General features: G+C 41.7%; 1 protein-coding gene across 5 annotated transcripts in view; it reads left to right on the forward strand.

Annotated features, from left to right (window-relative positions):
* Positions 1–14433, forward strand: part of APP (amyloid beta precursor protein) — a gene marked incomplete at both ends in the record, with an annotated part of 202543 nt that extends 188110 nt beyond the window's left edge. For all 5 annotated transcript variants that reach the window (XM_079537866.1, XM_079537867.1, XM_079537868.1 and 2 more), the window contains 3 exons: positions 3960–4060; positions 7082–7228; positions 14332–14433. In XM_079537866.1, the coding sequence (XP_079393992.1) occupies positions 3960–4060; positions 7082–7228; positions 14332–14433 (350 nt within the window). The remainder of the gene's footprint in view (positions 1–3959; positions 4061–7081; positions 7229–14331) is intronic.
* Positions 14434–17391: the final 2958 nt, after the last annotated feature.

Raw genomic sequence — 17391 nt, forward strand, 5'->3', positions numbered from 1 at the left:
TTCATGAGGAAAACAAGAAAAAAAGCTAAATCTTACTCTGCTTCATATACAATTGCAGTTTTATTTTATCAAAGTATAAACTAGCCCATTTTGTTGGATTTTACTGAATGCTGTTAAGACTCTGGTTTTGATAGCTAAATAGTTTTTGTCAGTTTTACTAAGAAGATGCAAGTTAAAATATTTACCAGCTGCACTGTAGCGTTTTAAAATTGGAGTAATTAGGAATGCAACTCCCTAAAGACAGTATGTAATTTAGAAGAAAAAGCACTAATAATTATCATTAGTTGTGAGTTTGCAGTGAGGCTGTTGCTCCCATTTTTCTTCTTTTATGTTGGCTTTTGTATTTGAATGAGTACAGTGGTCTTAGCTGTTTGCATCACATACTTCCAGTAAGACTTTCAGAAAGACTCTAAAGCTTTTCCTTCTGCTACTTTTGAAAAATAAATCTGAGGTGCTTCTGTAATTCCTGCTTGTCGTGTTAGGCTCTGTTTAACTGAAGCCACACTGTCTAAGGAGCTTGTTTCCAATAACTGTGGTCAGAGCCCAGGAGCAGTGGTACCTAAGTCCATTATCATGCCTTTGGCAGTGGTGCCTACAGAATAATTAGAGATTTCACCTCGGCCTTAGTACTACTAACACATTCACTGAGCTTTTGGCAGCCAGCATTTGACAGACTTCCAGGACTGGCAATCATATTTTCACTAACAGTAACCCTAGTTACTGTTAGTAACCCTAGATGAACCTTTCCTATTTGCATTTGTTCTTTTGTATTTTGAATGTTCTTATTATTTATGCCAATGAGTTCCACAGTCCAGTTTTTCATTGCACTTCCTTATGTTAATTTTTAATCCACCGTTTCATAACTGTGTTGCTATCCTGTGCTTCCATAGGAGAAATAATGAATCACTTCTTGTAGATTTTCTCCTTGTCATTCACGGTCATGTAGATGTCTGTAGTGTCTTTTTCCAGTTTGAATACTCCTGATCTGTGTAGTCATTCCTTGTCCAGGAACCTTGGATTCCTTGTCCGTACCAGTGATTGTTTCCCTGCTTTGTACATTTTCTAGTTCTTCTGTATTCCTGTGTGGTTGAGTGTCCAGAACTGATAGCCGTATGTAAAATGAGGTTGCATCATTTGTATAGTGGTGTAATGACATTTTGTTTTCTCTGTTCCTTCATAATTACTTCTGTCTTTCTCTTTGTCTTTTTGACTGCTACTGAGACAAGTGCTCACAGAAAATTATCCACAGTGACTCCAAGGTCTCTGTCCTGGGTGGAACAGAGCCAGTATAGAGCCCATTGTGTATGTATAGTTAGGGCCTTTTTATCCCTGTGTGCACCACTTTCCGTTATATCAGTATGAAATATCCTTTTACTTCTGTTGCACACTCAGAATTCACAACATGTTTTTGCAGTTCTTTGCAACTGGATTTACTTTGACTTTTTTTTTTTCTTTTTTGTCAATAAACTTTGTCACTGCACCATTCACTCCATTATCCAGATCACTTCTACAAGTGTCACAACACAAATTCTTGTGAGACCCAGCTGGTAACCTTCCTCCATTGTGAAAAATGGCTGTATATTTACACTTTCTTTCCTGTCTTTTAATTGGTTATGCAAAGTGAAGTAGGACTTTCCTTTGTAGTTCTTCCCTTCTTGGCTTCTGCCACAGCTTTGATAAGGGATCTTCTCTGTTGTTTTTGGAAATGGAGATTCCCTCTGAGGCAGATCACTGTTTCCCATGTGCTTGCTAACTCTTCATGACACATCAGAGAGATTCGGGAGCAGGGCTTCTCTCTACAAAACTCAAGTTGATTCTTCACCAATATGTACATGTATGTATACGTTCAAATCAGTATTTTCAGTGAATTTGCCAGCTGTAGCAACTGACTTGTACAATTCCCCCAGTCCTTCCTCTGGGAGAGTTTCCCAAACTTGGTGGTATGGCCATTGTACCCAAGGAGCAGCCAATGTGGCCATGGACAGCAGCAAGCACTGGGAGCAATTAAAACTGTGTGAAACACTGCTTTTTCGTTATTGTTTCCCCCATTTAATCCTAACAACAAAGAAGCAGGGGGCTTGAAGGCGTGAGCCTCGGTGTGTCCAGATGTGTTCTCATTTTCTTCACTTCTTGATGAATGTATAGGGGCTATGTTTAGATGATGCACAAAGAAGAGCAAATCACATTCTTAGTTTGGAAAGCTAACCATGGCTGCTTCAGGTATAGGCAATTAAATCTCTTTGCAGGCACCACGTGGATTTTATTTCCTTCATTTCCATTTCATTGACAGATCATCATGGTTTGTTTCCAAACTGCAGTTCCTTAAGTACTTCACTGTTCTTGCATGTAGAAATGGCCTCTTATGTATAAGTGTCATAATATACTTGTCAGTAAGTGTAATGTGGCATCAAAAACCAGATGCTTAATTAAAAAAAAAAAAAAAAAAAAAGAGAGAGAGATATTTGAAGTGTTTTGTTCCTTATAAAGAAGGGGCAGTTATGGGGCAGTTGGGTTGCTCAAGAAAATAACCATAAATAATCTACTGTGTTAAGATTATTCTTGTTTTAACCTTCGTATGATTTATTGTGAAAAACAAGATCAGTACCTCAGAGTGAGATTGTCAGTGCAGTCTGTAGAAGCTCCTGGGAAGGTTCTCACTGTCTCGTAATACAAAACTAAGTCAGTATTTAATGGAGAAAAAAAAAATGCACAAAGGCGATAAAGGGGGAATAATGCTTTCATTCAGTGCTACTTCAGACTGTGAAGCTCATTGGCACATCAAAGTCTTCAGGATTGTATTGACAGTCTGGAAAGGTGATGGAACTCAATTGGTATCGCTAAGAATTTTAGAAGAGGTTTTTCCTCTGCGTCAGAGCTTATGATCAGCCCAAAATATTAAGAATCAGAGGGGATTGGTAAAATACTAAAATAAATACTGGCAAGGAATATGAACCCATTGGTTCTCATCACATTGGACAGTGAGGAAATAACTTGTAATAAACACCATGTTTCTGCAATGTTTGGACCTCCAAGCAATATAAATACCAATCAGTTGTACTGAGAAGGGGGTTAGCCAGCTATGTGACTATCCATATGTTTTCTGCAAGCCAGAGCCAGCTTTCTGGGACAGAACATTCATAGGTACACAGAAAGGATGCACTGTTCAGCTGTTCTAAGTCTGGCTCACTCTCCAAAGACTACCTTCCAGAGAAAATCCTGCTCTTCTTCCCAGTTAGGCAAGCACAGCATCTTCCCATTGCACCTAAGGGGAGAACAGGTCTGCAAACTGCAATTAATATCTCTTCAAGCTGTCATTACTTGCTTTACTTTATGATTCTAATCATGAGATAAGTTCTCTCCTTGGCAGGAGTCAATTCTGAGCAGTTTGAAATACATGGGTAAGAATTCTGAAAACTTCACAGGCATTAATAGTGAGTTATTTATGCATATTTGCATATAAGATGCAAGTTCAAAGGAAGCAAGAAGATAACATATATGTGGTTGCCCACCTCACACTAGTGGTATGTGTTTTTAATTCACAGCAGCCTGAGCTTAGGGAGGAAAGCAATTTCAGCCCAAACACTAAATGTGCTTGACATGGCTAAAGAGGCTGTCAGAGCAGATCCATCTGCATCCTGTGAGCCAGTTCAGGAGACCTTGTTGGTCCCTGGCAGCTTAGCTCTTGCTGTGTTTCATACTGAAAGCCTTTGATGCTTGTACCAGCATAGCTGCGGAGGATTAAGGAACACTAACAGAGGAGAAATTTTACCAGCTCATTCTGTGTCACCTCAGTGACTCATGTGTCAGACGTACCTCACTTTCCTCCCGGTTCCCTTTCACGTTGCATCACACCTCCTCCGTGTGAATGGTACCATTGCCTTCTGCTCCTGTAATGGTGGAGGTAAGCAGAGTGCGATGAAATGATGACTCTGACAGAATGTCTCTGTGCTGCAATGCAGGTTCTGGCTTGACCAATGTTAAAACAGAAGAGGTATCTGAAGTAAAGATGGATGCGGAGTTCCGACATGACTCAGGATATGAAGTGCATCATCAAAAGCTGGTGAGTGAACAAATGGTGCTCTGTACGTGTGCTGTGAATTGCTGATTATTCCTGAACTTGGGGGCCACTTGTGGCCCTGTTTCCTCTGGGTTGGGTGGATGCTGAAACTGTCACCAAAAATTTTCACGTGAATAGTGAATGATTCTAGTGATTCTGTCTACACATGGAAGTAAAGCTGGAATAATTTCAGTAGTGAAAATAAGAGCCAGTAATTCTTACATAAGAGGAAACCCTGGCCATTCCTGCCCTCACACCACTACGTGGCCGTATGTGTATTTGGGCAATACCTGTCCTGCTTCTATCTGCCTTTGTCACATAACTGAAGCGAAGAGACACAGGGAAAGAAAATGCTACGTAAGTTTAAAACGAAATAAGTCGCATGGAGACACAGCATGGTGCAGCTAGAAATAGAGTGGCTCCTATTCAGGAATAGACTCCTGTTCTCTCAGAACAGATGGGAGTAGTGCATGGAGGAGCTGAACTCCATGGAGCAAAACTTCTCATAAGATCCCCCACTTGGGATAAGAGGATGCTGCCTTAGCTTTGTGCATCTGTGCGTTTGGTTCCATAAGCTGTATTAAATTACTAACAGATTAAGGGCAAATAGGATAAATAGACCATTCCTCCCTTGAACTGCATTTCTTAAGTGTACAAAAATAACAACCAAATTCAATGTAAGTAAGAATAAGCATCTTCTAAAAGCTTTTCTTCAGTTCCTTAATAAGTAATGAAGTACAGCAGCGTCGACTTTTCTGCTTCCTCTTTTGTAAAGGTACATTACACGATGAGATTTCAGTTCCGTGACTTTCAGTATCATATTAAACTTGAAAGCTTTTTTTCTTAATATATTCTTAAAGCTAAGTAGTGCTGAAAATTAAAATTAACATGGGACTCAGATTTGCATTTGAACTAGGCAATCACTGTGTGAAAAGATATTCTGCTGTCTCTTTGATGCTGAGAACTGAGAATTCCCAGTTTGATGAGCTAATCCAAAATGCATTAGCGCTAATTTGGGAGATTCTGGCGTGCTTAGCTCAGATGACTTAAACATCTTGATGGAGAAATACCGTGTGAGTTTACTGAAGGGAAGCAGCCTGCAGAAGTGCATTTTTAGACACTTGTTCGTTAGTTATTGATCCTGCATCACATACACTTCCCTGCAGCAATCTTTAGCGTTTAAGTGGTTTGATAGCGGCCGTTTGGAGCTGCCAGCTGGCCCTGCCTGTGGTAGCTGATGGGGAATGCACTGCAGGCCATGCACTTGATGCACTTGTGCAATCTGTGTCAAGCTTAAAATGGGACCTTTCATGCTTTTTAAAGCATTTAATGCTGTGCTTCTTGCTGATAGCTACAGCCGTTATTTAAAAATCAGTAAGCAGTTCTCTAGGTTATCTTTTCAATTGAGACCAAGGAAGGAGTCTGATGTTGTTGAGAAAGTACTGGAGCACACTGCTTATTTACTGCATGCCATATCCTAACTGATCCCCTTCTCCATTAGCTTTAATTTAAAAGCAGTAAGCAGAAAATTCTTTCATCTGTTTTTAGTTCTTTGCCCTGGAAAGATTTACTGTCTTCTTAGGATATTGCCTTGAATTCAGCTTTGTATTTTACATGCAAACTTCTGAAATTGCAGTTATTTTCTCCTTTGTGGGTGCTCACATTTTAGCAGAACGTTAAATTGATTTTCATGACTCAGAGTGCTTAAGGCCTTCCTCTGTTGCACGTATACATTAGCTGGGGCATTTCGCAGTGCTGTGAAATAGCATGGCAAGGCTTCTGTTCCTGTGCAGGTGAAATTGGGAGAAGAAATTATTACTTCACATCAACTTATGCTAACGCTGTCTATTGTGTGTACTTTGTAGTGAATTCTTAACTTTGTTGAAATGTATTTCTTGCTTACAACTAGGAACAATATAAATATTTATACTGCTGTTTTAATACCTCTCTGAGGAAGACTGTGTTTCTTAAAGACTGCAAATGTTATACAGCTCATTATAATTCTCAGCTGGTTTCCTGCTTTCCTCTGTATTTTTGTTAAATACTTGTCAAAGTATTTAGTCTTTCAGAGTGAGGTCGTCTTACAATTCTGTGAATGTAATTTATTCTCTAATCCTTTTTGCCCATTTTTGTAAAAATAATAATAATAAAGGCCTAATATTGACAAGGGGACAAAAGCACACATAAATGTAAAATAATCCAGTGTTTATTTTGAATACAAAAGGGAACAGTGAAAACAATTGCTCACATTTCATATCTGCTCTTGTTGCTAACAGCCAGTCTTACTAAATGCGTAGTAAAGCGTCTTGCTGTCTGCTGATTTCCCTTATCAGTACATACAGTTCAAGTGAATCTTCTTTGTTTTCCACGCGACTGTCACATCATGTAGGTCACACATGAGTATTGTCTCCATCCGGGTGTAGCTCATTCTCCTTTGCCCTGCAAAATCTTGCTGTGCCCCTTGCCTGGTCACTTAGATCAGTATGCTGTGTTTGCTGGATCCTTGTCCCTTTGCTGTGAGAATTTTTTCCCAGCTGATTGCATGCCAGTTTTATTGTTATACTGCAGGTCTTCCCTGCTCCCTTACTGAAGTGAGATGTAATCCAACAAGTTTATGAACACTTTCACGATCTTCATTCTTAATATAAAGATATGTGTATGCTGCTTGGTCAGCTCTCTACAAGAATATCAGCCATTTTGCAATCATCTTCACTTGCTTACCAAAAAAGCCACTACTCACACTTCTGTTGTCATTAAGTCCCATTCAAAGCAGAGAACGGGAGATGAGCCTTCCCCTTAGCCACAGAACTACACCAAAGGCCAAATAATTTTCCCAAATTGCTTTTGTACATCTTCTCCAACTATGAGGGCTTTGCTGTACAGTGAACCACTTTTGAATAATTCAGATTATATGCAATGTTTATTTACTGATACTCCATGAGGCTTTTTATTGCTGTGTTCACTGGAGAAGTTAACCAAGCATTCAGGTGTTTATTACCTGCCTTCTTTTATTTTTCCTTGTAGGTGTTCTTTGCTGAAGATGTGGGTTCAAACAAAGGTGCCATCATTGGACTAATGGTGGGAGGTGTTGTCATAGCGACAGTGATTGTCATTACTCTGGTGATGCTGAAGAAGAAGCAGTACACATCTATTCATCATGGGGTTGTGGAGGTAAGAGATAACGACCAAGCACAAGTGGTGTCACGTGTACAGCAGTCAGAATGTGTTTACAAAGAAACCTCTGCTTTGGCTGGCCTTACGCTCACAGCCTGAGAGGTTGCATCTAGCACAGAGGAATTTAATTCCCTCATTTTGTATAAACCATGTTAAGTTGGATGCAAAACCACAAAAATCTATCGTGGATCTGTACCAGACCAGTCACCTCATAATGAAAAAGTTGATCGTATAGGAAATGTTACAGTAGCTAATGATCAGATATTGCACAAGAGGAAAAATCTATTTTTACTGTTGGTGGGAATTCATGCACCAGTTTTCTTCATTTACTTTGCAGATAAATGTATGAGGTAGATCTGCTGCGGACTGTGCTTATGCTACAAGAATTTTCTCTGTACAGATACTTCATTGCTTTTTGTTCTCTAAACCAGATTTACCTTTGCCACAAGCAGATTTTGATTTATGAGTAATCTGAAGCACATAGATTTGAGAAACACAAATAAAATACAACACTCCTACCTGGGATTTAAAAGATGAAAACACATGTGTCTTCCCAACCTACCAAGTACATTTCTGGTCAATTTACAGGCATATAAAATGCCTCCTATGTTGCTTGGTTTTAAGAGAGAATCTCTATACAGAGTAAAACTTAAATTGTAAGACCCAGAAGGGGAGTCCTGTAGTGTTTTTCCCCTTGTATATCGATACCTGTATATCAATTTGCAGTGTCAGTACCTGATTTGCAGGTAATACTTATATCAGCACTTGAGACGCTTAGGATTTTATCTTCCAAAACTGGTATTTTAAATTTTAGATTGAAACCAGGTCTTGTTCTTGTCAGCAGTTACATTGGTTTCAGACTGAGTCAAATGAGCATTGGATTGGTTCTTCCTGGATACATATACACTTCATAAGGCGTATAGACCATAATTTGGGGCATTGAAGGGTCTTAAAAATATTTGTTAACCTTTGTCTTAAGTCTGTGTTTGCATGTTTCTATGTCCATGCAGTCACTGCCTGTTTGGTGTGAAACCTCCTAAAGAGATGTAGCTGGAAGAGCACTAATAGTTTGGGGTGGGACTGGAGCATACAGCAAACCATACAGAATTTTGGATCAAATTATTGAGAACAGCAAGCAAGAATCTTGTCTTTGACTTTCCCTATGATAGTTTCCAACCCATCTTGTAGAAAATTCAAACCGGTTTTAATTTTAAACCACTGACTTCTGCTGCCAATGGTTATATGTCAGCTGAGGTGTGAGGTTAGAATCAGTGCATTTCGCTGCCAAAGCAGCATTCCTGGGGGTGCAACACAGCACCAGAACAGAGCTCATGCTGAGCTGGCACCTAGAAGTGGTGGAAGGAAGCTCACAGCTGCTCATTGGGTTTGCCTCAGCTGAGACCCTCCTCTGATTGAGTTTAGTGACAACAGAAATAGGTCAGGAAGCTTCTTATGCCAAAGCCCTGAACCAGACATTGAATGAGCACATATCATTGTGGCAGTAAGGCCTTAGAATTTCAGGTACGTTTCTCCTCATGGAATGATGTGGCAAAAATAATCATAGATTTTTACGAGCTTTCTTCAGTGGTGGTGAACTTGAAAATATGGGAGTAGAAAGAGCAAACCCAAGTTGAACAAGTAATTCATGTCAAAATTACAGCATCTCTTAGGAAATAAAAACCTAGAGCATGAGGTTCTACTGAAAATATTAGCTGATATTAGCACACCATAGATAGTGTTGCCTTATAGATTTCCTGCATTGTGTTTGGTGCTGATAGGTAAGATTGATTCTGCATTCTGCCAGGCTTGCTCTGTAGTCTTGGCAGATTGTATAGCTTCGTTGTGTTTTCCACTTGCTAGAAAGAGACAACATCTTTTATTGTCCTAAGTTGTTGTAGAAAATTTTATAGCATGTACTTTGAGAAGACCACAACATGCAAAGAACGTGTAAAGTAGATGCTTAATATTAAAATGCTCTCAAAATTAAGCTTTTCCATTCTAAAGAGGATTACTGTATCTTTGATATGGCAAGTAGAAAAAGCACAAAAGAGCAGAAACACTTGATGTGAAAATAACTGTATGTGAGCTCTGGGTTGACTATGTTTTAACAAACCTTGAAAGCTGTTTGTTGCATGTCAGAAGTTACTGTGGGAGTTTGTCTGTGATAATGGATGCAAAATTACAAAACAGGTCCTATTCACCTGTATTCATATCTTCCAAAAAGTCAGCTCAGACTGTCCTACCTGTTCTCGTCTCACTGTAATTTCTGTAACAAGAGTCATTATTAAAAATCCTGTTAGCCTTTTTTTCAAGTTCTGGAAAAATATTTTTCCTATTTTGAAAAAGTGTCATACTTTCTTCAGGTCTGATAACAAAAACGTTTCAAAGTGGCTCAGCCTCCCCAGGAAAGGGACTGCCAGAATAAAGTGAATGAAAATTCACTTTGAATGGTTGAAAATTTCTTGCTGTATGTGTACATTGCACTCCAACAGGCATGTGGAGGATTGCTTTTGCTGGGGCACACTCTTCAGCCATCTCTGTAAAAGAAGGCAAAAAAAAAGACCCTCTCCTCCTGTGCTCCAGACTGCAGCCAGCTGTGACAACTCACCCTCATCTGATATCTCAGCTTTGAAGCTCATTTGTTGTCTGTCACAGCAGCAGCACCTCCAGCAGCAGCTTGTGTGGAGAAGCAGTGATAGAGGGCTCACAGGAGGAGCAAAGGAGCCATTACAATTGTTGTATTACAGCAATACAATAGTAATGGCACCTTTGCTGTTTCTTCTCTGTTGCTACTTCAAATTGTTGTGTATTACAACAATTGTATCCACATCTCAGTGACCAATCTGCAGATGTGTATTAGGCAGCATCCACTTACCATCATTTAAGGAACAGTATAGTGTTGGTCACAACTCTGAGTGCTGCAAACATATCCTGTCTGGGATTTTCACCTTTCCCACGTGTGTAGAGGCAGCATGGACATTTTCCCGTACTATTGCCATCTTCCTGACTCCATACTAGGAGTTTCTGCGTGGAAGACTAATAAACAGGCTGGAGCAGGAGAGGATAGATGGACAGTCTTTAAAGAGGTTATCTACCTGACCTAGCTGTTTTCTCAGGAGACACACGTTGTGGAAGAGAGAAATGCCTGGATTGCTTCTCTGCGGCATGAAAGCACCCACACCTCTTAAATGCCGTGTTCAACTTCTGCCACCTCTATAATGGGTGCAGAAAGCTTCTTGAAATGGTAAAGGGCTTTAGTGATGTACTGAGAAGGAGATAGCCAAGGTCAAGGTGTGTCGTTTGACAGAGCAATACCTAGGACAAAGGCTGAAGGAAAAGAGGAACGGTTTGTCAGTTGAAATGGGTAAAAGTGAGTAGAAGAGGAGACATTCAGGATGAGCAATAGTGCACGTAGGTTGGCAGTGAGATGGATGAGTGTGTGGCTGTCAGCTGTAGGAAAGAGAAGCAGCACTAGCACTAGTCATTTTAAAGGCTAAAGGGGAAATTTGAAAAAACGAGTAAGTCTGCAAGTGGAAGCCTCAATAAATCCCTTTCATCTCTAAATGCCATATTTCAGAGGTTATTGGACTTCCTCTGTGAACAAGTTATAAAAGTGGAGCTTTTTGGTACAGAATATTGTTCAAGGATGTTAAAAATTCAGTCTGATTTCTACCATCCTTCCTCATATTTTTTCCCAATCTCTTTCTCCCTGATTTTCTTCCAAGTTTCTCATCTGTTATTTTCTCTCTTCTACTTTCTCTTCCTTTGATTCATTTTTATTTATGTTGTGTTACCTTTCCCTGTTTCTTTCCCACAAGGAGGTTATGCTGTGTGCTTATCATATCTCCTCCTCCTGAATAAGAAGTGATGAGTGGGAGGCTTAAGCTAATACAGGTTACAGAGTTCTGAACAGTGTTTGTTTGGAGCTTAAAATGGGAAGAAGTGCAGCACAGGTTCTGGGACACCCTTCCTTTGCATCCTGTCCCAGTGGGGGGAGCCTCCTAGAAAAAAAAATGTTCTCAGGCATGTATTGATACTTGGAGATCCCTGATTGTATTGATTGGAGATCTCTGATTTCTCAGCCTACCCCCACAGCTTCATATAACACTGGTGTTATGCTGGAAGAGAATCTTGTAGAGCTGTCAGTGGGTTTAGTTGTGAATTGTGAGGCTCGCACCTCTTGATTTGGGTCAACACCAGAACTCCTGTAATGCAGCGTTGCCGTGCTCAAGAATCATGGCTGACCCAGCGTGATAGCAGCCCATTCAAGAGCAGAAGGAAAGGTTGCTTCTCCTGTGCATTTACATTGTATTCTTATATTCTGTAAGTGCTAAAAAAAAAAAGCAATAGGAGCACTTGTAATTTTCCCTGCTTTGTTCTTCTCTTTCCTTCCCAGCTGTCTTGGTGACAACAGCAGCAGTGGCAGATGGCGTATGGTGACACTGACACAATGGAAATAGTTGATGCTGTTAAATTTGCATGGTCCTTAAGGGCAAAGATTAGGCCTTTGTTTGTGTTTATACAAGACCTGTATTGAATGGGTTTGTTAGACCCTAGTGCTGTTACAATGAAATACTTACATGAAAACAAGCAGTCTGCTGCGGCATGGTGGTAGTGTCAAGGAATCACCAGAAGCTGATTCACTGCACGTGGTTATGGATGGTGTGTCAGCGTGGAGGGAAAAGTTGGCTTGGAAATGTGATTGCGGGGTCTTACTCTGGCTGCTGAGGTGCCTTGGGATCTGCAAATAGAGGTTGAAGAGAAGGCAAGCTGTGAAGTTCTCAGGGTTCTCCTGTCCTTGATGGATTGAAATGGTTGTTGGCAGCCAGGCACTCTGCCTATATGAGCAGGCCAAGGGAAGTGTGTATTTTGTCAGCAGAAAAGAAAAAGATTGCGTCTGTTGCTTCTGGAGAGGAAGGGAAGAAGGCAGGGGAAGGACACAATTTCCCCCCTGATTTCTAGTGTAAGGGAAATCTGGAAAGTGATTTAAGGCAAGAGCACCATTTCTAAACAGAACCTCACTGCCTGAGCCCATGTTGCAGGAGGTGAAAAAATTGATTCTGGGGGGGCTGTTTGCAACAGCTTTCAAGTAAAAACAGTATGTGACCTTTCAAGTTGTGTGTTTCACCTTAGTGTGTAATTATTGTATAAGAAGGAGATTTCACAGAAAATGCAGCACTGACTGGAACATGGGTGAACTCTTGAAGGGGAACATAGAAAAATGGGTTCAGGGTTAGCAGCTGATCTGAGCAGTCATATATACTTGCCACACATAGAAGCATTTCTTCCCTGAAGTAATTAAAGACTGTCAGTATGGAAAATGTCTCTGCGAGGATCCATTTTCTGGCGGCCCTGCAGGAAGGTGGTATGAGCGTATAACGTATCTCAGCAAGGGAAGGGCTACAAAAATAAGCTGAGCAGTTTGCATTGTCTCAGGCATGGAAGAACACACCTTTTAACTTCCTCCAGGGTATCAAGTAACAACTTGCAGACATCCATAGTCTGCCCTCACCAAGGTGAATATTGTAGAGTAAAGTGAGTACCCAATATAAGTACTGCTCCTTTATTATTAGAAGGCCAGAGTAAGCTTGTCTGCTATATAAGACTTCTTCAGAAAATATACTTTCCATTACCCAAAAGGTTATTTTTATGCCAAAAAGAAATGGCTATTTTTCCTAAAGGTCACTGCTTACAGAAATCCACAGGAAAATGTCCATGCCCAGTATTTGAACGTAGAGTCTTAGGCACCTTCCTGATATTACATTTTTGACAGTTTAAAATTCACTTTCTACCTTCTAAGAGCTGTCAAACACCAGAGATGAAAGAACAAATGAAACAGCTGACAAGCAGACTTCTTCAGGTGTGTTTTAATAGCTGGTGGTTGGCAAGATGGCCGTGCCATGGCTGGGTTTGAACACGCCGCAGATATTGAGCTCCCAGCAGAGGGAGAATACCTAATAAACATTTAGAGTCAGCCCTTGCCCACTCTAATTGGCATTTTATATTACTGTAATATTCAGTAAAGAAGGAAGTAATTTGTGGAGCAGCAAATATTCAGTGAAGAAGTCTTGACTGAGCTGTCCTTATGCCTGTCTTGCAGGTAATGTAGAAAGGTCAGTTTTTGAAGTAGAAATACTTAAGCAATGAAGATGTGTCAGACCTCTGGTCAATAAGCCTAACCAAATATGACCTTTGAACCAGGGAAGTTGGTTTCAGAGAGTGCAGTGAGATGTTAGCTCACCCTCTGCCTGGCTGCTCTGGCTTTCCCCTCAAACCCTCATTTTGTTTTTGCCAGTTAACTTTTAATAGCCTTCAGACCGTAGCGCCTATAACAGATCTGATTACAGCACAAATAGAAAGCAGCCTCAAGCCACTTACTTCTGCTGCTTCTATTTTCTTTTTTTTGTGAGCGTTTCATTTTGCGACCAGTTGATCGCAAGTGCAGATGCTGTACATTCTCTAGGAGAAAAAAGAGTAATGATAGGGAACTAGCAGAGAGATGTGAAACATATCCCCTCACTACAAGAAAGACGTGGAGGCCCTGGAGTGTGTCCAGAGAAAGGCAATGGAACTGTGAGGGATCTGGAGAACAAGGCTGGGGAGTGGATGAGGGAGGTGGAGTTGTTCAGTCTGGAGGAGGCTCATTGCTCTTTACAACCACCTGAATGGAGGTTGTGGTAAGGTGGGGGTTGCCCCCTTCTCCCAGGAAGCAGTGATAGGATGAGAGGGAATGGCCTCAAGTTGTGCCAGGAGAAGTTCAGGATGTTAAGAATAATTTCCTCTCAGCAAGATCAATGAGGCAGTGGCACAGGCTGCCCAAGGAGGTGGTGCAGTCACCGTCCCTGGAGGTGTTCAGGAGCCGTGTGGATGTGGCACTGAGGGACGTGGTTTGTGGAGATGGGCTGATGATTGTAGATCTTAAGAGGCAACAAAATTGGTGAGTTGGGTCAGCCTGTTTTGCAGTCCCAGCAAAAAATTAGTTTGCAGACTGGTTCCTGTTGCCCTGTCTTTTCCTGGGTATTAATCTTGGCTTTGAGGAAGCATGAGGTGTGCTGTGAGTAGAGCAAGGATCTGAGCTGGTTTCCTCCTTCCCACAACAGGTGGATGCTGCAGTGACACCGGAGGAGCGCCACCTCTCCAAGATGCAGCAGAACGGCTACGAGAACCCCACCTACAAGTTCTTTGAACAGATGCAGAATTAGGACACCACAGCAGCCTCATGAGTTGGACAGCAGAATGATTGCTTCACTGCCCATTGGTGTTCCCTTATAGAATAATATGGAGAGAAACAAAAACACTCTGTTTTATTATTTACTCATTATCGCCTTTTGACAGCTGTGCTGTAACACAAGTAGATGCCTGAACTTGAATTAATAAAATCAGTAATGTATTTTCTCTCTCTCTCTCTCTCTCTCTCTCTTTACATTTCAGTCTTTACACTACATTATTAATGAATGTTTTTTGTGAACTGTAAAGAGTTTAGCTGTATTTAACTAGTGCATGGATAGCTTCTCTTTCCCAATTATTTATCACGTAGCTCCTTAGCCAGTTGTATATTATTCTTGTGATTTGTGACAAAAATTAAGTCCTAATTGAAATATGCTTTAAGAATGGATGGGGGATGCTTTCTGTGTCTGTGGGGTTTAGCTGCTTCTCTTTGCCGCGCGTTCTTTTCTGATCACTATGCATTTTAAAGTAAAATGACATTTTTTAAGAAGTATTCCGGATGGGTTATTGAAATTCTTTTCCTCTGCAGTTGCATTTTAATGTACAGATTGTTGCTCCTGCTGTATTAGTGACGTAGAAATCATGGGAATACACGTTTGTTTCTTTGTGCCTGTTTTATGTGCACACTTTAGGCATTGGAAGGTAAACCTTATTTTCTTTTCCATGTATCTTTTTGATCTTTAAAAAAAAAAAATATTAAAAAGAATCCCTGTTAATTGTGAGCACTTCTGGGGGGGAAAAGTGCCTGCTGGTCGAAAATTAACAGGGATCCTCTGCAGGATGATTGTACAGAACCATTGCTTATGAATTGATAGCTTTCTACACTGTGTTACATAAATAAATTAAGAAAAGAACTTCTGGGCGAGAGTTTTCTTTGGAGGCAGAAAATGGATTCTGAAAGCCACTGAAGCAGGGAGACTGTGGGAGAGGGGTGGGGAGAGGTGTTCCTGCAGGGACAGCAGCACTCTGGCCTGACTGGTGTGGGGGAAACAGCAGTGAGACTTGGGGGCAGAGGGGCACTGACATACCTACCCTTATGGAACGTGCTTTTTTTTTTTTTCCTCTCTTTCAGTTTGTATAATAGTGTTTTAATGTAAACAAATATATCCCTGAAAGAGCCTCCCTGTGCTGTTGTGTTTCTGTGCGCAAAGGAGCAGCCTCTTGCCTTCTCCTCTATCCCCAGCAGCAGTGTGGCTGCGACCAGCCCGGCATTGTGCTGTAGTATTAGATGGAGGCCCAGGGGAAGAACAGTGCAGTCAGTCAGTTTTTTTTTCTCCAGAACACTATGCAGAGCTGCAGAGACCACAGCAGTGTGGTGATACAGCTTGCTTGTTGCATGGCTGCCCTCTTGGTGCTGCCACCAGTTCTGTTTGTGCAGGCAAAAGCCAGAGACAGAGCAACAGAAAGCGTATCCCAGCTCAGGGATGCATGGCCTTAGCTGTGTCCCCTCCAGTATTACAGCTCTCACTGGCCACAGAAGCAGAGCAAAGCCATCAGCCAGACTCTGGTATGTAAACCCCTGCTTGGCACCATCTGCCTGTGGCCTGCTGGAAACGTGGCTGAGGATTTGCCCAGAGAAGCTGTGGTGCCCCATCCCTGCAGGCGCTCAAGACCAGGTTGGATGGGGTTCTGGGCAGCCTGAGATGGTGGGGGGCAGCCCTGCCCACAGCAGGGGTTGGAGTGGGTGGGCTTTGAGCTTCCTTCCTACCCAACCCATTCTGTGATTCTGTGTCTCCCTTCATTCCCAGCCCTGCTGCACAGGCAGTGCACACTGCCCTACACTGCAGAGCCCACCCTTCTGGAGGAGTGAGACTTTCATTTAGTGAGACCACAGCAAACAGACCCAGTGAGCTTCCAGGTGACCTTTCATGGAGTCCTCCAAGTGACCTTAGAGATCTGCTGGCCGAGCTGCAAGTTGAGCAACAGGGTAATGCCAAGAGGTGTGTGTCTGCTAACAGACGAGATAAATATTCTCTCTCTTCAGAAAAAAATAAAGCAGGACTGAGGGGAGCCAGGAGTGAAGACAGCAAGATAATATCCAGGGGAGGACTCTTGGTAACCCATTTTGCCTGCAGGCCTGAGCCTCTTCTCCAGCATCACCTGTGGCATTCATGTCCATAGTGAGAACCACGTGGCTGCACAGCTCAGCAAGAGGTAAGATCTCTTGTCACACAACAGGTGGTGGTGAGCAGGGGCCCACAGGTGCCAAGAAATCCACCAGAATCAGAAATGTTTTGTTTCACAAATTTTTGGGGCAAGACTCTCATTCGCCATCGTAGATCTTGTTACAGAGGTCCCACATGCCCCCTGGAAAGGATTGTGTAAGACTGCCTTCTGTGCACATGTCTGCTGTCACTGGAGAAGATCCCGCTTCAGGGGGAAGGCAGGAAGTAATTCAATTTAGTGCAGTCTCATTAAAGAAGCATTATCAAAATTCCTTTCAGGAGAAGCTGGAGTAATCCCTAAGACATAGAGGGCCACCAGCCTTTAAAGCAAATCCCACTTATAATACCATAATCCCATGCAACCCTGGTTAGAGAAAAATGATTCCAATAATAGTAGATAGTTGGGTTTCATGGTGAAGGGTTACGTGGCTGGTGAGACACCAGTGCTTCCTGCTCATGGACCGACTTTTAATTAATCACAGCATTACTGCACTGATCAGGCAGTCAGTTTTTACAGTTCTATCCACATAGGCACACTTGAAAGAAAGGCAATAAATATACGCCTTGGCGTGCACATAAAGCACAGGAAGCAAAGAACGTTCCTTAAACTTCAGCACTAACCCTCCTGCAGTTGCTTCAGGCCTGAAAGCAATTTATCACAGCTCCCAGGTAATAGCAGCAGTCTTCTGCCTGTCTCCAGCCATGCACGCTGCTTATTGTGGAAAGATTATATTAGAAGTGAATAAAAACAGCCTGACAGGCCCATAA

The sequence above is a fragment of the Tetrao urogallus genome (genome assembly GCF_951394365.1).
Source record: "Tetrao urogallus genome assembly, chromosome: 1".
Taxonomy (NCBI): domain Eukaryota; kingdom Metazoa; phylum Chordata; class Aves; order Galliformes; family Phasianidae; genus Tetrao; species Tetrao urogallus.